Source organism: Cetorhinus maximus, chromosome 4 (genome assembly GCF_964194155.1).
Source record: "Cetorhinus maximus chromosome 4, sCetMax3.hap1.1, whole genome shotgun sequence".
In the NCBI taxonomy this organism is placed as follows: Eukaryota; Metazoa; Chordata; class Chondrichthyes; order Lamniformes; family Cetorhinidae; genus Cetorhinus; species Cetorhinus maximus.
In genome coordinates this window covers 103,113,727-103,135,207 of record NC_135882.1, presented here as the reverse complement: position 1 = coordinate 103,135,207, position 21,481 = coordinate 103,113,727, and the positions used below count along the sequence as shown (strand labels likewise).

Sequence of the window (21,481 nt, the reverse complement as noted above, 5' to 3'; positions counted from 1 at the left end):
CCATAATTATTCTAGGTTGCCAAATAGCCATTCTGTAACTTTTCAAAATGTGAAAAGTGTGAGACTGCATTATGACGTATGTCTTATACCACGCCTTCCAAGACTCAAAGTGACTAATGATATCATTGCCACAAATTTTGTTGTTCTTCCGCTTTGGAGGGCCATCAACATCTTTCACTGACATCAAAGCATTATTTTAAAATCATATGTTATGGGGTTACTTCTGTATGTTGATACAGGAGTACAGCCTATAAATATATTGTCAAAATATTTCCTGTCCCAAGAAACAAATAACAAACTGAATCCAGCTTGACAGGTTACCCTCCAGATCAGGGTCATGAAGCTATTAATGTATATGTTATTGGAAATTATTTTTTTAAAATAGAGGTTTGGTCTTTGTCTGTGTTAATTGGATTAAAGCCAGCTACTGGATGCTTTGATGTATAATAGTTTTGAGGTGTAAACAGAGAGGTAAAGAGTATATTTGCATTTTGTTGAATGGAGCATTCAAGAAGGGGAGTGAAATCTTGCACCTAGCTAGGAGACACCAAGCAATGTTTATATTACAAATAAAATTGATACTATGAAAGGGGTTTTATTGTTAGAAGAGGTGGAGTTCAAAGGGATTGGTGTTACAATGAGAATTTGCATTCAAAGGGACAGCTAGGTTTAACCTGAGAGGTTTTGTGTGTGGAAGTCAGAGGCATGTAATATCTAAACAGCTGTAAGCCTACAACTGTCTGCAGAGGAATCACATTGAAAGGAACCTCATTTTGAATTCATAAGGTGAACAATGCTATGTCTGGTATCTGCTTAAAGTCTATGGGTTGTTGTTGCCTTAGTGGAGATTAATTTGGGAATTTGTTAAAAGTTACGATAGCAGTAATTTGTAGCCATATGTATATGTTAAATTTGTTGTAAATTAATAAATGTCTCATTTGGATTGATATAAAATCCTCTTGAGAACTGGTGGTCTTATTCCTGAATTTAGAGCTGCATCTCAAACATACCAAGTGAAAATATAGATTCTGACAGCTGTTTAAAGTTTCTCTCTGGGATTTTAAATAACAGCTTTTACCAACTGCTGTGTCTTAACAGGTACCCAAACTATACATGGGGTCATGAGCTCCCTCTCCTCCAAGGCAGCAAAGGCGCCAGTGGAGCGTTCACTCTGATAGGTTAGCCCTGGCATTAGCTGCAAGACCTGATGACATGCATGTGCGCCATTACTTTTTTTGGCAAGGTTTGTGGGCATGGCCAAATGAAAAGAGCTCCAAGGCCCAATCGCTGCATCCAACAGAGCCGGCAAAACTGTAGGGGAAAAAAATATCGCTGCCTGCTCTCCAATTAATCACACCATTCCGAATAGCTCTCAAAGCTCTTTGCACCCCCACGATGACTCTCACAACTTCACCCCTCCGCCTAACAGCTCTCACAGCTCTTCACCACCCCCCCACCCACCCCCATGGCTCTCACAGCTCTACCCCTCCCCCATAACAGCTCTCATAGCGCTTATCCCCAATAACTCTCACAACTCTATTCCCCCATCCCCCAACAGGTCTTACAGCTTTAAGCTCTAACCGCCAACAGCTCTTCACTCTCCGACAGCTCTCACAGCTCTAATCCCCCACAACTCTCACAATTTATTCCCCCAAAAGGTCTCACAGCTCTAAGCTCTAACCCCAACAGCTTTTAGCCCCCCTGCCACCAGCAGCTCTAACAACTTTACCCCCCCCTCTAAAGCTTTCACAGGTCTACTTCCCCACAGCTCTATACCTCCCCGCCCACAGCTCTTTGTCCCCACCCACAGCTCTATCCCCCCTTGCACAAGCTCTCATAGCTCTACTGCCCCTATTGGTCTCACAGCTCTAACTCCCACTCAGCTCTCGAAGCTTCACAGCCCCCACAGGTCTGACAGTTTTACCCACCACCCCCACCAGCTCTCACAGCTCTTCCACCCTGCCTAGCTCTTGCAGCTCTACACCACTAATGCCACCCTCACCCCCCCCCCCACCCCCCCCACCCCAGAGCTCTCACTCTGGGGTCACGCCAATTTTCCAGGGGTCACAGTGGGAAAATGTTTGGAAAGCACTACTTCAGATATGTGTACTGCTTTGCGTAACATGATCACTTCAAAACATTTTTGTCAATTGAAGCCATTTAGATTTCTTTTTAGGACAAAATATGAAATTACCTGTGAACTACAACACTTACCTTGAGTAGATTCATGCAAGATTCAAAACTAAATGTTTTTTATGAAATCATAAAATGATTCTTTTTACTATAGATTCAATGGGATGTTTACCCCTTCTGAATTATCAAATAATCTTAACTAAAATTCTCCAAGAAACTTACTTCTTTGTGGGTCCGGTGTATGGCTTCAAATTCTTTAAACTTGGCTTCAATATTTTCAACAATTTTCTCAGCTTGTGTAACCTTCTTTAAAACACTTTCTCTCTTCTTTTCGATATCATTTTTAACGTGAACCATTTCTTCAGCCTCTGATTTAGCTTTGGCCTGTATTTGGGAAACAGCACCACAGTACAATTATAGCTACATACATCTGTGAAATATGTATTTATTTTAAAAAAAACTATTTTTAACATTTAAGTTTTACGCATAATCAGTTATTGTAAGTGATTTCAGAGGCACATCAGTGCAAAACTGGTAAAATAGGCTAGATTTTATGGCCTCCTGCTGATGCGTTTGAAGGCAAGGGGGGCTTCTAAAATGCACAGTGTGGCCTTCCCACCGCCTTCTGGCCTGCCCCTGACCAGTCTCCCATTTTACAGGGAGGGGGTGGGGGGGGAGGCACAGGCAGCCCACCCGCCCTTGGGCCTATTGAGACAATGGCCACTTAAGTGCCTCATTCCACCTCCGGTGCTATTTAACCCATGGCAACAGGAGGCCTAAACCAGGTGGGTTGTCCAGTAGCTTTTACTGCACGATCTGGTGTCAGGCAAGGCAAGGCAGGATCGAACCTCAATTGGGGGTCCCCTATGCCCAATGGAGGTACCCCCACTGCCAAGGTCATATCCCCCTTTAACCTTCCACCACTGACACCCCCCCTCAAACACCCCCCATCATCCCTGGCCTCTAAAACCCGGCCCCACAACCCCCTCAGCCCCCTGCCAGCCTTTCAAACAAAGCTTGCACCTAGCAGCCCTACATTGCACTTGACTGGTGGCATTCGAAGACTGGTAACCAGCATTGAAGATGCATCGTTCATTTGTGAATTATTTAGTCATTCTTAATATATGGCCTCAATGTATCTCAGTGCAGGTAAAGAGATAGTTATTTCTATAGGCATTAAAAACATCCATCTTCAGTGTAGTCAACAACTTATCTTACGAGAATATCATAGGTCCTTTACCTGAAGTTTTGATCGCAGTACCATTGCTTCTTTGAGTCTTTTCTTTAAATTTCCTATCTCAACCTATTGGTGAAAATAAACAAGTTTAAAAATGGATTGTAAACACTCTTACCTAATTGCAATGGACTTTCAATGGCAACAACTCTCATTTCTTGAAATTACAGAAGCCAACCCTACGAAAACTCAAAACATCATACACATTGGCCTAAATTTTTCAGTCGACGTGCGGGGGCAGGCCCGACACACCGGCGCATAAAATGATGTGCGGTGAGGTCGGGCGTGTGTCCTGCGCTGTCTCGTGATATTTAGTTTGGCAGGCACGCGCCGGAGTCGGCTGTGCGCCTGCTGATATTTAAACGGCCTATTAAGGCCATTAAGGAAGTAATTAATGTAATTATTTATTCTGCTCATCCAACCTTAAGGTTGGTGGGCAGGCGAAAAGGCCAAGCGGCCTTCACATTTTTTAGGAAACCTCATCCACCATTGGGATGAGGTTTCCTAAAGCTTTTATCACTTAAATAAAAAATTAGGAGACATATTTAATTAATTAAATTTTCAAACCATTTATTTGTTTATTTCAAAAGCATTTCTATCTTCAGGGAGATTGAAGCGCTCTTTCGCGCGCATGCACGAAAGTGCGCTGGCCCCCGACTCTCCCTCCTCCCCAGTCCGCACAGGTAACGCTGAGCACTACAGCTTGCGTCTTACTCTGGTCGGGCCTTAATTGGACCGCCCACGTAAAATGGTGGGGCAGAGCTGATCGCAGGCGCCGGTCGGCTCTGCAACTACCCCTGCCTGCTCCCACCAAGCCCGCCCGCTGACCGAAAAAGTCAGGCCATGGTCTAGTAATATAGTTGATCATTACATAAATAGGACTGCCCTGATTGTGAAACACATTTTCGCTGATGACTGTGCAGTTGATAATAACAAGAAGTTTCAACAGTTACTAAAAAATATTGCTGCTGCAAATCAGTTGCATGATGTACTAGGCTCCAGATGATATGAATGCTGAAATGAAGCTTACTCTTAAACTTGGTCAAGGGTCCTGACTGTAGCAGGGCATGAAACAGACGATGACAAAGCTCACTCATCTTTGAAGGATGCTATTCACTACAATTTATAATATTAATTGGGCAAGGCCAACATATAATTATCCTTGAGAAGGTGGGTTGTGAGCTGCCTTCTTCAACTGCTACAGTTCATGTGGCATATTTATACTCATTGTTGTTAGGAAGGAGTTCTAGGATTTTCAAGGCCATGGGCCAAGTGCTGGTAAATGGGATTAGGTAGGTAGGTCAGGTGTTTCTCATGTGTCAGTGCAGACCCGATGGGCCGAAGGGCCTCTTCTGCACTGTGATTCTATGTGATTTTGACCCAGCGACAGTGAAGAAGCAGCAATATATTTCCAAGGTGGTATGTGACTTGGGAGGGGAACTTGCAGGTTGTGGTGTTCCCATGGGCTGCTGGCCCTGTTCTTCCAGGTGGTGAAGGTTGTGAGTTTGGAAGTTAAGTTTCTCGCTAATGGTAACCCCCCCTAGATGCTGATGGTGGGGAATTCAGTGATGGTTTATTCATTCATAGGATGTCAGCATTATTGGCTAGGCCAGCATTTATTGCCCATCCCTAATTGTCCTTGAGAAGGTGGTGGTAAGCTGCCTGCTTGAACTGCTGCAGTCCATGTGGTATAGGTGCACCCACACCCTAGCGGTAGTGAAGGAATTGAGATATATTTCCAAGTCCGGATGGTGAGTGGCTTGGTGGTGGTGATGTTCCCATGCGTCTGCTGGTAATACCATTGAATGCCGAGGGAGATGGTTAGATTTTCTCTTGTAGGGATAAAGCTATTTTAGATCTCGTAATGTGCAATTAGGTCATTAGTAATCGCATAGTAAAAGATCCACTGGGAAATAGTGATCATAATACAACTGAGTTTCATATTAAGTTTAAAAGTGACATACTCCAATCACATACTTAGTGCTCCTGCAAATCTCACATCCCCATGAACACTGCCAGCTATTCAAACAGGAAAGCCACATCATTCAAAGACATTGCACCACACACACTGCTACACTCTGTCACTCTTATAGGACAACTTGGCACTAATCAGAGATTGAAGCACCTACCCGGCAAAGGACAGGCACATGGAGGAGAAGGGGTTTGCACCTATTGGAGTGGCCATGACTGAGACTGTGGCCAGTGGAAAGACTCAAACCAAAGATGACACTTTGCTCACGCTTAACCTTCCTTCTCACATTCCATTTCCCATTCATCCCAAAATCACTCTGATTTACAAGGTATAAGTGGAGTAAGCATGTACCTCCTGTTTTCCATCACATGCATCATCACAACCTTACTCTTGTCCCTTTCTCCTTTCAGATAACCAACTGCCAGACAGTATTGAAAGAAAAAGAGCTGGCAGACTAGGAAGACAGCAATGGAAAAGAAACACCATCACTCACTTTCACATTCACAGCCATCAGTTCAGGTACCAACACGGTGCATAAGTTAGAGATAGCCTAAAGATGCAATCTGCACGTGGTGAGACACTGCACTGGGCATGAAAGGTCTGCAGCAAGGGCCAGGGATAAGGGTAGCACACGTGCCAGCTTGCCAGTGGGTGAGGTTGAACACGAGTTTTGCTTTGGAGAATTCAGATGAGCACTTCGATGTGGTGGCCTACAGAAGAAGGTTGATGGGCATGCACACTGAAATGCTTGGTGCATTGGCCAGCCTGCCTGAAAGCCTGCTGCCAGTGTCAAGAAGCATTGAAAATTTTGCCACCAACTTCACACAGGGCTCTGTGCAAGCTTGGAGCCCATCATCTCCAGCGTGAAAGTGGTGACCAACTCCATGTGAACCCATGCAGACCCAATCTTGAAGTATAGTGTCTGATGGCTGGCGTCTCAGCTTCCATTGCACCACAAGTAGCTTCCACAAGAGGTCTGAGTGCTGCAGTAGAAGCTCAGGCTGAAGTTATGCAAGTTTGACTTGTTGCCACACAAGCTTACCCAATTGCCATCATAGCTGTGGATGCCACTGCTCAAAGGATCTCAGCAGTTCAGCATCTGTCCTCTAACACATTACTAGGATTGCTGAAGTGCTGCCCTAGGTGGAGGAAGTTGCAGAGATTCTGTGGAGCACAAACCAGTTGTCCTCTCTCCTGATGACCACACTCTGCCAACTCTCTTGTTGTTGCCTGTCAGCTTGCCAACACAGACTGGTGGCACCATGATGCGATGATGTAGTCCCAAGCCAAGCTTTCTAGTGCCAGAGCTGGCTGAGGTAATCCTCCTAAGGTCATCTGCAGCCTCCTCCACTTAAAGTCAGCAGCCTTCCAATAGCTACACTGTAGCATTGTGTTGGAGCACTAGGACAGGCAAAGGCACATAGAAGACAGACAGTAAGGGAATGCACAAGGGTGATTAGTTACTTGTGTGTGCAATATTGTGTGGTTTGATTAATAAATTTGATTTGAGATGTTTGTTTTCTGATGGCTTCTATTTTAGCATTGTGCCCAAGAGGATACTGTGATAGTTGGTAATAGAGGGAGTCAGGCTGGCGCCCTTGGGCACCCAAAGGGAGCAGGAGAAGCAGCTGGACACCCCTGGGTCATCCACTCAGGCATCTCAGAGGTTGTCTACACCCTCCAAATCCCCTTTGCCGGTGACCCCTTCAACCTTGTCCTCTGTTACCGCAAAAGGAGCAGCTGGCCCACAGGAGGGCAACCAAAGGGAGCAGGGGCCCTCCAGGCTTCGGCTCTCTAGAGGACGACCACCAAAGTCACCAAAGGCAACAAGGCAAACTAGACAGCAGACTGCCTTCACCCTTGCCGTGAATATTGGGGGAGCACCTAGAAGAAGTGGTAGGCCACATTTGCTAAAGAAATTTTGATCACAACTTGTTTCACTGGTGAAGAAATATTGTCACAAATCCAACCTCGGTAAATATAGTCACTTTCACTGTATAATGTGTACTGTTTCTTTTTAGCACCATTCTTAAAGCTTAGCAAATGCACCCGCCCCACCCCTGACAAAAGTACCTCTCCTGCACACAGCCAACCCCACGGGTGATCCTGCAGGAGAAGGACACGATACCAACGACCCTCACTGTCCCTTCACCCAACACTGCTGAACCCTCAATCTCCCAGCCTACTGGCTCCCTCTGCTCCCTGTAACCTTAACCATACCCTCCTATCAAGACCACCTGAGTTTGCTCCCCAGAAGTCAACAATTGACTCCACTGACCCCTCCTTGTGAGCACACCTGGACATTCACCTGCTACCCAGCTACCAACATGGCCCTTTTCCAACCTTCCCCTCCGTTCCCTGTATTGCATTGCTACATGACTGTGAAACCCTTTTCTGCATGCACAAAACAATACCCCCCTCTAGGTCCCCACACTCCCATGCCATCTGCAGTCCTCCTGGCCTTCCTTAACCCCCACCAAACCTCCTTCCCCGCCCATCAATACCTCCTGCTGACTTCCATCCCGCAGCTCGGGGATCCGAATCATGGCAAAGTCCCTGGAAGAAGGTCTGAAGCCTGAGTGAAGTTTCTACGTAGATAACTCCCACCTTCCGAAAGCAGCTTCGCGGAGGAGCCATGTGGATGAGGCTCCACCCATCCTGCGATGCACGTATTGCATGTCTGATAGATGGAGGCCTCCATTGTCCACAAGCTGACCAGGTCCTTAATATAAGTCCTGACTTTTGTATGCTACATTAGTCCAGACGTGTTCTGAACCAGAGTGGTTTCCTGCTGGCATTGCGAGAATCAGGCAGGGGGGGAAGATTCCAGTCGACCCTTCAATTGCATCCCATTAGCAGGATGCAATTCGGTTTCACACCGGCCTCCAACGGGAAGCCCGATCTGCCATGGTGGGCAATATCAGAAAATCCCGCTGCCATTTCACACTGGCGTGAAACCAATTTTTAGACCTCCTGCTGAATTCTACCCCCCCCCCTACTTGCCATTGATCCTGTTGACGGGCTCATGGGAGAATTCCGCCCACCATTCTCGACCAGCTCTGTAGCTTGTGGCTGCAGCAGGAGGCAGATATCAGTGTGGATGTCCTGAATGATGCAAAGATGGCTGTGACACTGCTTTTCACTAAGTTCAGGTAGGAGAATTGCTCCCTAAATAACTGGGGCAGAATCGCCAAAGTGTAAAATGACGCACGGTGATGTCAGGCATGCGTCCCGAGGTCACTGCGCGTCATTTTGACCCTCAGTTCAGCGGGTGTGCATTGGAGTCGGCTGCACGCTCGCCAAACTGTCAGAGGCCTATTAAGGCCAATTAAAAACTAATTAAAGTAATTAATTGAGTTGCCCGTCCAACCTTAAGGTTGGCGGGCAGGCAAAGAGCCCAGGCGGTCTTCGCATTTATCATGAAACCTCATCCACGGGCAGGGTGAGGTTTCATGAAGGGTTTATAAATTAAATCAATTTTTTAATTAAAGTTCGGCTCGTGTGACACTGTCACATGAGGGGACATGTCTTAAATTTTTTTTTAATTAAAATTTTTCAAAATCAAACTAATCTCCCTGAGGCAGCTCTGTGCCTCAGGGAGATTTCTGCGCTCTTTCGCGCGCATGCACGAAAGAGCACAGGCCCCGACTCAGCCTACTCCCCCCGCCCACATAGGGAGTGCTCAGCCCTTCCGGGTGTGCGTCACGCTGGGCGGGCCTTAATTGGTGTTAGTTTGGCCTCCTGCGGAGAGACCTTCTTTCCTCCTCCTAGATTCTCTTCCAACAATTTGTATTGCTCTGTGTCATCTCTGCTTATTCTCCTCTGGCCAAGGGGTTGCAAACTATTGCAACTATACCTGGGAACAGGTATTCTGCACAGAATCCTTGAAATCAGGACTGAGTCCTTGAGCACTTGCCACACAAACCATTGTACACTTCAGTAACTTTAAATAACTGTACTGCTCACCAAACACTTCTTCAATTGCAGCAAAAGCCAGTGGAAATCAAACAGCAACTAACCTGAAGGTGGGTGATGATCCCCTTAAATAGCACAGATGGGCGGTCCTTCCCATTGCTGAATGCGTGTTCAGCTGTGTATGTTTAAGAGAGCACATTAGAGGGAGTGTTGAGTTTCAAAATGGCGGCACTGGCATCAAAACTGCAGCCAGAATTTTCCAGCACCAGCATGGCGGATCCTGCAAGGCGGATGCGGCGAGCCATTCAAATTTCCATTCACTTCGGTGGGAATGGAAGATCCTGCTGGCAGGAAGGGCCGGAAAATCCCAGCCTGCATTACATACTGATTGGCATCACAATCTGCTTACTTTGTACACTTTCCCTGAAGCTACACTAACGCCCTATTCAAAAAGGCATCTGCGTGGCCCTCACACCTTGAATGGCATCAAAACAGCACCTGTAATCCCAAACAATTGGTGCTCGGGAACCAAATTTTGCAGCCTAGCTGTCCACAATGTCAGGCAGTTGTGACTGAAACTGAAAAAGCAACCTGTAAACAGCATCAATAAAACTTGGAACAACACCAAGTTTTACATAGACAACACTCTATCCCAGTGGTCTCAAACCTTTTTGATTGAAGGACTGCTTTTCAAATAGATTAACAATCATAGACACCCCCATCCAAACTATAATACTATATAATACTCCTAATATTAAAGTGCTACATGTAAAGATTTAATAAGAGTGCCTTTAAGAAAGCAGGTATTTACTTACAGGGTTAAATGGGTTGGCCTGCTTATCACTACATAGTATGTGTAGTACTTAAGTATTAAAAAAAACTCACCTCTCTTGAATAAGGCTGAACTCACATGGTGACCACAATAGCCTTGGTAACTGACTATTTCTATGCCTCTCGCAGCACTCCTCCATGTGCACTCCCCTCCACTGTGGGACAGCCAACCCACTTGGTGATGCACAAGTAGCAGCAATATTGTGCACCCACCTCCAGGCTCACACCAAGCTCAACTCTGTCTGCTGTTTCTCAGTTATCTCACAGACCACCTGGAAAGTCTACAAACCCCAGGTTAACAGAAAGACAAGTCCAAACTATAGCCTCATCTTCTAATCATTCATCGATTACTTTTAGGAAATACTATACATGCTTCCTTCATTATTTAATTAGAGGCCATTTTGAATGAAATAAGTAATGGTTTAAGTAACAAAACAAAAATAGGTCAACTTAAAATATCATATTTTCCCCTGGGTCCTGGGGAGTCCAATATCCCATTGAAACCATACTAATTTAAAGAAATTAGGAACAAACTGAAATACTGAAAACATTAGAAACTGAAACCAAACATTACACGAACCATCAACTGGATTGTAATGCAACAGTATTAGGTACTTAAGCACGAACAATGCCACTAAGTAGAAAATTTTTCTCCTTCCTTTCAAATGCCAAGCATCACAAGATTCAACAACTCTTATATGCCAACATCTCGCTGGATCTTTCTTCCCTTTCACTTTCCTTTGATTGCATTCCTCCTTCCAACCTCATCTTTTGCCAGACTCAACATTGAGTTTAACAATTTCAGAGAACAAGTACTGCTCCCATTTTCTCTGACATCAAAGGCTGATAATTTTTCTGCTCTTCATTAAATCATTTCTGCCTTTCACCCGATCACAGCCTTCCCTTTTGTTCTTTCCTCCCCTCCTTTCTTCCCTGCACCTTGTTATCTCAGTCTGATGAAAGGTTACAGATTTATTTTTCTATTGCAAATGTTGCCCGACCTGTTTGAGTATTTCCAGCATTTTTCTGTTTATATTTCGGATTTCCAGCACCTACAGTATTTTGCCTTTTGTGGAAATAAACCCGTGTTTTGTTTTCTGCTCTGCTAAATGACCAATCTGAGTAACAAGGAGGGGATGGAAAGCAAAAGAGGTGCCATCTTCCTTCATGGTGTGGAAAAATTGGATAGGCTAATCCATGTTAGGTAGTAATCATATCGCACACAACCAAAGGGGGATTATCAAAATATCTGAGAGCAGATTAGTTACCACTTTGGCAATATCAAGATGTATTCAGGCAGAATGAAGAACATAAACACTTATTATCAGCAGTGCAATTAGGAAGATAAAGCTGGAGCAAAACTTATATCAGGATCTCAGTACCTGCTGGTCAGTATTTATTTGTTACAGACTTTAAAGTTGAGAGATTTTTAAATTAAGTTAATTGAGTTGTATACTGCATGTAGTGAGCTCTTTTCATTAATTTTTGCCACTGACCAGCATTCATAAAGGCAAAATATCAGAAATAGATTCAATTGAAATGCAAGCTGTAATCTAAAATTAGAAGCATGCTAAGCCGAGTTTTATCTTAATCATTGTCAAATTTTTGATGTATCAAAATCATTCGACAAAATTTTTGGATTATAAAGGACTTTAGCACTAATCTACTGAAACCAAAATGTTCTGAGGTTTGCATATTGTATCAATCACGAACCTTCAATTGATCTTCCTGATCGGCCATTGTCTTGGTCAGTATAGACAGCTTTGCTCTCGCTGTATTTTGAGTCCTCTCCACTTGGGAGTGCTGTTTCTTCATGGTGCTCAGCTTGCCATTATTAATTTTTAAAACTTCCTGCATTTGCCGGATCTCTTTCTTGATTTTATTTCTTTCCTGCCGACTTTAACAGATATGTTTTCAATTTTTTTTTAAAACGAAAATACTGATGGTCGAATAAAAATCAGATTATTTTACATACCTTTCTTTAATGTCATTGTTCAAGGTTTCAATCTTCAATTCAACCTCTTTGTTTGTGTTCTCCAAATGTGTAAGGTCATTTAGTTTTTTGTGAAGTGCATCTTGTTGTTCTGACAATTCAAAGTTTCCAGTTTGTGCCTACAAAAACATAAAATAGATAAAATCACCCCAACCAGGAGTCAGAGCAAAGTACACTACCAGCAAGAAAGCCATTAAGGAATAGTAATTGATTACTCAAAGCATTTACAAGGTACATGCAAAAGAAAATAAACATTTTTTATATAAAAAGTTCCAAGTACTCATTTGGAACATTTCAAATTTTAACACTTACAAAGAAATTGTTCAATTATCAATTTTCTTTCGGCCAACATGCTGGTCAGCTTCACATTCTAATGGACTGCGCCAAGAAGTGGTAAGTAATGGGTTGCAATACCACTAATTACTAATATTGACTGTGTGGTCAGAAGGAAACCAAGCATTTGGTAATCTACTGGTATGGGGAGAAAGTTATTTGTGGGGAAAGTCAACTCTGATGCACCTTTTAGGAATCAGCTCAGTTCTGTTGAAGGGTCGTGTGGACCCGAAACGTCGACTCTTTTCTTCTCCACCGATGCTGCCAGACCTGCTGAGTTTTTCCAGGTAATTCTGTTTTTGTTTTAGTTAATCAGTGGAGAACTCAAGTCCAGTTACCACTTTAATCAGAGAATGACCAGTGACCCAGATAGTTTATTTTAGGGAGACAAAAATGACAGAATAAAAATTTAAGAAGAAACAAGAATGGCATAAGTAGAGGTAAGAAATTAGGTTAACTGGGTACATTCTCGATTAAGGAGTAATAATTGAGGAACTAAAGAAGCTAGAGGAAAAAGTAGCAGGGGTTGAAAGTGTAAAATGATAAAGAAAAACAAAATATTGAAAGAAAACATTGTTGTAGGGGAAGTATATTTTTTCCCCATTCCTCACCAGTTTTGTCCATTCTGGAGGCATTCATTTCACTGGTTGCTAAAATTGCTGATGACACAAAGATAGGTAGGAAAGTAAATTGTAAAGAGCAAGTAAGGAGGCTACAAAGTGAATAGATAGGTTAAGTGAGTGGGCAAAGATCTGGCATGTGGAGTATAATGTGGGCAAATGTGAAATCATTCATTTTGGCAGGAAGAATAAAAAAGAAGCTTATTATCTAAATGGTGAGAGTTGCAGAGCTCTGAGATTCAGAGGGTGTCCTAGTGCAAGAAGCACAAGAGGTTAGTATGCAGGTACATCAGGTAATTAGGAAAGCTAACAGAATGTTATAATTTATTGTGAGGGGAATTGATTACAAAAGTAGGGATGTTATGCTTCCGTTGTACAGGTGTACAGGTGAGACCACATCAGGAGTATTGTGTACAATATTGGTCTAGGTAAATGCGTTAGAAGCAATTCAGAGAAGGTTTACTAGGCTAATAACAGGAATGGGCAGGTTGTCTTATGAGGAAAAGCTGGACAGGTTAGGCTTGTATCCACTGGAAGTTAGAAGAGTAAGAATTGAAAATTAATTGAAACCTTTAAGATCCTGAGGGGTCTTGACAGGGTGGATGTGGAGAGGATGTTTCCCTTTGTGGGAGAATGTGGGGTCACTGTTTGAAAATAAGGGATCGCTCATTAAAGACAGAGATGAGAACATTTTTCCCTCAGAAGGTTGTGATTCTTTGGAACTCTCTTCCTCAAAAGGTGGTGGAAGGAGAATATTTGAATATTTTTAAGGCAGAGCTAGGTATATTCTTGATTAACAAGGGGGTGAAAGATTTTCAGGGGTAGTCAGGAATCTGCAGTTGAGGTTACATTCAGACCTTGCACAAAGGAAGATGGTTGTGGTTGTTGGAGATCAGTCATCTCAGCTCCAGGGCATCACTGCAGGAGTTCCTCAGGGTAGTGTCCTCAGCCCAACCATCTTCAGCTGCTTCATCAATGACCTTCCTTCCATCATAAGGTCAGAAGTGGGAATGTTCGCTGATGATTGCACAATGTTCAGCACCATTCGCAACTCCTCAGATACTGAAGCAGTCCATGTCCAAATGCAGCAAGACCTGGACAATATCCAGGCTTGCACTGACAAGTGGCAAGTAACAGTCGTGCCACACAAGTGCCAGGCAATGGCCATCTCCAACAAGTGAGAGTCTAGCCATTGCCCCTGGATGTTCAATGGCATTACCATCACTGAACCCCCCCACTATCAACACCTTGAGGGTCACCATTGACCACAAACTGAACTGAACTAGCCATATAAATACTGTGGCTACAAAAGCTGGTCAGAGGCTAGGAATCCTGCAACAAGGAACCCACTTCCTGACTCCCAAAAACCTGTCCACCATCTACAAAGCACAAGTCCGGAGTCTGATGGAATGCTCCCCACTTGCCTGGATGAGTGCAGCTCCCACAACACTCAAGAAGCTTGACACCATCCAAATAAAGCAGCCCGCTTGATTGGCACGGCATCCAGAAATATTCACTTTCTCTACCACTGACAAACAGTGGGCAGCAGTGTGTACCATCTACAAGATGCACTGCAGGAATTCACCAAAGTTCCTTAGACAACACCTTCCAAACCCATGACCACTACCATCTAGAAGGACAAGGACAGCAGATAGATGGGAACACCACCACCTGGAAGTTCCCCTCCAAGTCACTCACCATTCTGACTTGGAAATATATCACTGTTCCTTCACTGCCGCTGGGTCAAAATCTTGGAACTCCCTTCCTAACAGCACTGTCAGTGTACCTACAGCACATGGACTGCAGCAGTTCAAGAAGGAAGCTCACCACCACCTTCTCAAGGGCAACTAGGGATGGACAATAAATGCTGGCACGGCCAGCGAAGCCCACAACCCATGAATGAACAAAAAAAAACATGGCCTTATTGAATGGCAGAGCAGGCTCAAGGGGACGTGTGGACTACTCCTGTTCCTAATTCATATGTTTACAATGGGCAGATCATCCACTTCACCAGATCACAGCAACCTGCACTTATATATCATGCTCAATGTAATTAAATGTCCCAAGGCACCTCACAAGAGCATTATCAAACACATTTTGACACCAAGCCACGAAAGTTGATTTAAGACTTATGGAGGTAGGTTTTAAGAATGTTCTTAAAGGAGGGAGAAGTAGAGGTGCAGAGATTGTAGGAACATTGGAAGGAACAAAGCAACAGGTTTAAGCCATTCAACCTGTTCCACATTCATGGTTGATCTGTTTCTTAATTCCATCTACCAGTCATGGTTCCATAACTCTTAATACTCTTGGCCAACAACAATCTATCAATCTCAGTTTTTCCATTTTTAATTGACCTTGTCTCAACAAATTTCAAGTTGCAGATTTCCACTACACTTTGTATGAAGAATTGTTTCCTGGCCATTTAGAGTGTGCCCCTTGATCTAGACTCATTCACCAGATGAAATAATTTCTCTCTATCTCCCCTATCAAATCCTTTAAGCATCTTAAACACCTCAATTAGATATCCCTTGTTATGACTAGGTGAGAAGGAGTGAACTGGCTCCCCTCTATTCCACCTCTTCGGTTAGTCATAACAAAGGCTTAAGTTTCTTTTTCTCAAGGATATGCCTTTTCTGAATCAAAATATATATAACTATTTATGCAATGAGCAATAAGGAGTCAAACAAAGAAAGTTTTCTTGAGTTAAAGAAAGAGCAAATTTATTAAACACTAAACCTAAGAGAAAAAAATAATTAAAATGCATGTCACACACACACAGGTATCAGAAATAAGGGAAGTTAGAGCCCAATTAAAAAAAGTTAAAGATATACAGTTAAGTGTCCTTTGATTGTCCTTGAGGCGTAGATTTTAAACAGTGCGGCCAATTTGGATTAGTTGGTTTTGTGGATGCGGTCAGATTTTGCAATTATTACGAGATCTCAGTTCGTTTTATGTTTCTGGTTATCAGGTTCGCTTTGTCTAGCAAACTTAGCTGCGCCCTTGATATTAACACATTAGTTGGTGCTTGAAACAATATCAGCAGAGAGACCGATTAACTGAACAAACACTGGTAGTTTATTGGAACTAAGAACAGAGCACTAACACCATGTGTGCGTCTTCAATCACCCCCAGCTCTAGACTTCCAACTACCCAAGAAGCCCGTGCTGTGTAGCGATTGGTCAACATAGTCACATGGTCAACTAACTACATTCTTTTAAAGGTACATAGCACTCCACTTTACCACAGTTCGCTGGTAGGTTTCTAGTAATGTTGTCTTCTGAACCAGATAATATACTTGTTCCAAAAGAGAGAGAGGGAGAGAGTGCAGCTTTTCAACCTATTTCCTCTGCTGAAAATTTTCTTGACACTGCATCACATGCAATCTCTCCCTGCAGTGGCTGGCAGTCTTACCCTGAAATATTTCACCCCATGTGTATTTCCAAGGGGTTTTGGGTGGGTCTGGCTGTGGCAGCCATTGTTTCAATATCCAGCACTTTGCATTTTAATGTCTCTTCCTTAGACAGTGACAAGTTTCAATGGGTCTCTAATTTGTTTGTTTTTCACCTTCACCTTGAAAGGTAGCGTTGCATTTTTAAGTAGTTTGTTCTGTCTCATTTCAAACTGTAAAATTCCCAGTCAGCTGAAAGTTAAACAGCGATATTTTCTAAAGTAAAGGAGCATAGCCTCATGGCACCTCTGCATCACAGGAGAGGAAATGAGAATCACTCTCATTTCATTACAAAGTATATAAAAAAGCAAGACAACAAAGACATATTCACTCTCATTTCCGCCTGTCTCTTCTGCCCTGCTCACCTTCAATGCTTTCCATTTCTCTCCTGGTGTTTGACAAGGTGTTTACTAAAACCCACTTTCACAGCCATATTTCCTTTCTCAGTGACTGTCTCCGTCTCCGACTCACCCCACGTGGATTTCAACTGAAATTCCATCCCTCTTGTTTCTAACCCACCCAGGATTACAGGTATCTCCGGGACATAAAACGTTTCTCGGACTGCTGTTCCCGTCGCATTCTGAGATCCACACTCAGTGCCATGCACCGCCATATGAACACACTCGACCTCTCCCTCCAGCAGCATCGCCGCACCCTTTTTCAAAGCTGCGCGTGCCCCCAGTTTCATTTTATTCTTCGCCTCATCTGTCGCCTCAACAAGAAACTTTTTCTCTTTCTCTCAAGTGCTAAGGAACGCAAGCTCCAACAACTCATCGACACCAACACCCATCTGGGACCCTCCACCCCTGCTTGTCCCTCCGTCCCCACCCCATCTTCCAATCCCAGCCCCAGCCACGTAATCACTATACCGCCAGACCTTCCCCTCTCCGATGCTGAACGTTCAGTGCTCAGCAAAGGACTTAGCTTCATACCCTTACGCCCTCATCTCAATGAATTTCGGGCTCGGCATGACGCTGATCTCTTCTTCCGCCGTCTTTGTCTCCGTGCTCACTTCTTTGGGTAGGAGTCCTCTCCCCGTTCAACGGATCCTTTTACCCACCTCCAATATTCTCCCTCCACCTGGACCCCTCCCTCTGGATTCTTACCTTCTCTTGATCTTTTCATTGAGAACTGTCGGCGTGACATTAGCCGTCTCAATTTCTCTGCTCCTCTCACCCATTCTAATCTGTCTCTCTCTGAACTTACTGTACTCTGTTCTCTCAGGTCCAACCCTAACATTGTCATCAAACCCGCTGACAAGGGTGGTACTGTTGTTGTCTGGCGCACTGACCTCTACCTCGCGGAGGGTGAGCGTCAACTCGCAGACACTTCCTCCTACCTCTCCCTGGACCATGACCCCACCACAGAACATCAAGCCATTGTTTCCAGGACTGTCACTGACCTCATCTCCTCTGGAGATCTTCCTCCCACAGCTTCCAACTTGATAGTCGCCCAACCTCGGACGGCCCGCTTCTACCTCCTACCCAAAATCCACAAACAGAACTGTCCTGGCAGACCGATCGTGTCAGCCTGTTCCTGCCCCACGGAACTCATTTCTCGTTATCTTGACTCCCTTCTCTCTCCCCTTGTCCAGTCCCTTCCCACCTACATCCTCTGACACCTTACGTCACATCAACAATTTCCAGTTCCCTGGCCCCAACCGCTTCCTCTTCACCATGGATGTCCAATCCCTCTACACCTCCATCCCCCACCAGGATGGTCTGAGGGCCCTTAGCTTCTTCCTTGAACAGAGGCCCCAACAATCCCCATCCACCACTACTCTCCTCCGTCTGGCTGAACTTGTTCTCACACTGAACAATTTCTCCTTTAACTCCTCTCACTTCCTCCAAATAAAAGGTGTGGCTATGGGTACCCGCATGGGCCCCAGCTATGCCTGTCTCTTTATGGGGTATGTGGAACATTCCTTGTTCCAGTCCTACTCCGGCCCCCTCCCATAACTCTTTCTCCGGTACATCGATGATTACTTCATGCTCGTTGGGACCTGGAAAAATTTATTAATTTTGCTTCCAATCTCCACCCCTCCATCATTTTCACATGGTCCATCTCTGACACTTCTCTTCCCTTCCTTGACCTCTCTGTCTCAATTTCTGATGATAGACTGTCCACCAATATCCATTACAAGCCTACCGACTCCCACAGCTACCTCGACTACAGCTCCTCACACCCCGCTTCCTGTAAGGACTCCATCCCATTCTCTCAGTTCCTTCACCTCCGTCGCATCTGTTCTGATGACGCTACCTTCAAAAACAGCTCCTCTGACATGTCCTCCTTCTTCCTTAACCAAGGTTTTCCACCCACGGTCGTTGACAGGGCCCTCAACCGTGTCCGGCCCATATCCAGCGCATCCGCCCTCACGCCTTCTCCTCCTTCCCAGAAACATGATAGGGTCCCCCTTGTCCTCACTTATCACCCCACCAGCCTCCGCATTCAAAGGATCATCCTCCGCCATTTCCGCCAACTCCAGCATGATGCCACCACCAAACACATCTTCCCTTCACCCCCCCTGGCAGCATTCCGTAGGGATCGTTCCCTCCGGGACACCCTGGTCCACTCCTCCATCACCCACTACTCCTCAACCCCCACCTATGGCACCTCCCCATGCCCACGCAGAAGATGCAACACCTGCCCCTTCACTTCCTCTCTCCTCACCGTCCAAGGGCCCAAACACTCCTTTCAAGTGAAGCAGCATTTCACTTGCATTTCCCCTAACTTAGTCTACTGCATTCGTTGCTCCCAATGCGGTCTCCTCTACATTGGAGAGACCAAACGCAAACTGGGCGACCGCTTTGCAGAACATCTGCGGTCTGTCCGCAAGAAAGACCCAAACCTCCCTGTCGCTTGCCACTTTAACACTCCACCCTGTTCTCTTGCCCACATGTCTGTCCTTGGCTTGCTGCATTGTTCCAGTGAAGCCCAACGCAAACTGGAGGAACAGCACCTCATCTTCCGACTAGGCACTTTACAGCCTTCCGGGCTGAATATTGAATTCAACAACTTTAGATCTTAAACTCCCCCTCCCCCCATCCCCACCCCGTTTCTTCCCCCTCTCCCTTTTTTTTCTCAATAATTTATATAGATTCTTCTTTTCCCACCTATTTCCATTATTTTTAAATCTAAAACTAAAACTTTGTTAGTCTTTCCATCCCACCCCCACTAGAGCTGTACCTTGAGTATCCTACCTTCCATTCTTAATTAGCACTTTTCTTAGATAATATCACCACCTTCAACACCTCTTTGATCCTTTTGTCTGTGACATCTTTTGATTATCTGCTCCTATCACTGCTTGCTTATCCCCACAATCACCCCACCCTCAACTTCTCTCTCCCCCCGCCCCCCACCTTAGACCAGCTTATATTTCACCTCTCTCCTAACTATACTCAGTTCTGCCGAAGGGTCGTGAGGACTCGAAATGTCAACTGATTTCTTCTCCACCGATGCTGCCAGACCTGCTGAGTTTTTCCAGGTAATTCTGTTTTTGTTCACTCTCATTCACTCTCTTACTCAAATTGCAACCGTTTTGCTCTACTGGGGACTTGATAGCCAGATGATCCTAAACTATGTTAGGCCCTGGATAACATGTTTTTGCATTGTTTTTTTCTCCTTTTCTGGTGGTTGGTTACAAACACAACCTATCTTCATTTGAAAAGATTAAGCTGGCATCAAGGCTCTGAACTAAAACAGAATTACCTGGAAAAACTCAGCAGGTCTGGCAGCATCGACGGAGAAGAAAAGAGTTGACGTTTCGAGTCCTCATGACCTTTCAGCAGAACTCACTGAAGGGTCATGAGGACTTGAAATGTCAATTCTTTTCTTCTCCGCCGATGCTGCCAGGCCTGCTGAGTTTTTCCAGGTAATTCTGTTTTTGTTTTGGATTTCCAGCATCCGCAGTAGTTTTTTGTTTCTATTAAGGCTCTGAACTTGCTTTTTTTGGTAGTAAGTATGACAGATAATTTTCTCCTTGCTGTAACTCCGGGTTAAGTATCGTCTAAGGGGTTTGCCTGGCTGTTAGCTCCAAGATTGGTCTTAACAGCCAAGCTGCTCTTGGTTATCTGTATGGGTATTCTGTGCTTCTCACTGGCCCTGCCCTCATGCTGTTTAGCACAGAGGCTTTTAACATGCAAATTTTTCGGATTGTCAGCCTAGTCGGCTTGGATTGGTTTTAACCCCTCACTGTCCACCTCTAGAACTTGTGAATTTATTAGCTCCAACACAGGCACTCTTTACAAATCTGATTTCTAGGGTGTGAGTGGGCTGTAATTGGATTTTTGCTTCCAGTAGAAATTCTGGTTTTGTATCCTGTGCTTCACTTGTAGTGAAGTCTAAAACTTGGTCTGTTTCATCTTGCTTATCAGTGGTTAACTCTGCATGAGTTTCACTGCTATTCCCCTTGTGATATGAACAAATGAATTAGGAGCAGAAGTAGGCCATTCAGCACCTTCTAGCCTGCTCCACCATTTATTAAGTTCATGGTTGATCTGATTGCGGCCTCAACTCCACATTCCCGCCTACCCTCCATACCATAGAGCCATAGAAAAGTTACAGCACAGAAGGAGGCCATTCGGCCCCTCTTGTCCATGCCAGCCCAAGGACACCCAGGTGCCCTTTCTAATCCCACCTTCCTGCACCCGGCCCATAGCCCTGCAGTTTACAGCACTTTAGGTGCAGATCCAGGTACTTTTTAAAAGAGTTTAAAGTTTCTGCCTCTACCACCAACTTGGGCAGTGAATTCCAGACACCCATTACCCTCTGTGTAAAAAAGTTCTTCCTCATGTCCCCCCTACACCTTCTGCCACTTATCTTGAATCTATGTCCCCTGATTCTAGAATTCTCCATCAAGGGAAACAATTTTATCCTGTCCACTCTATCTATTCCCCTCATAATTTTATACACCTCAATCAAGTTACCTCTCAGCCTTCTTTGTTCCAAGGAAAATAACCCCAACCTATCCAATCTCTCCTCGTAGCTACACTTTTCTAACCCT

At 44.6% G+C, this 21,481-nt stretch overlaps 1 protein-coding gene across 1 annotated transcript in view; it reads right to left on the bottom strand.

Moving 5' to 3' along the window:
- Window positions 1-21,481, bottom strand: part of ccdc178 (coiled-coil domain containing 178) — a 587,382-nt gene that overhangs the window by 412,660 nt on the left and 153,241 nt on the right. Inside the window, exons 12-15 of the mRNA XM_078540576.1 lie at window positions 12,061-12,197; window positions 11,799-11,982; window positions 3,374-3,436; window positions 2,356-2,517 (exon numbers count right to left, since the gene is read on the bottom strand). Coding sequence (XP_078396702.1) covers window positions 2,356-2,517; window positions 3,374-3,436; window positions 11,799-11,982; window positions 12,061-12,197 — 546 coding nt within the window. The remainder of the gene's footprint in view (window positions 1-2,355; window positions 2,518-3,373; window positions 3,437-11,798; window positions 11,983-12,060; window positions 12,198-21,481) is intronic.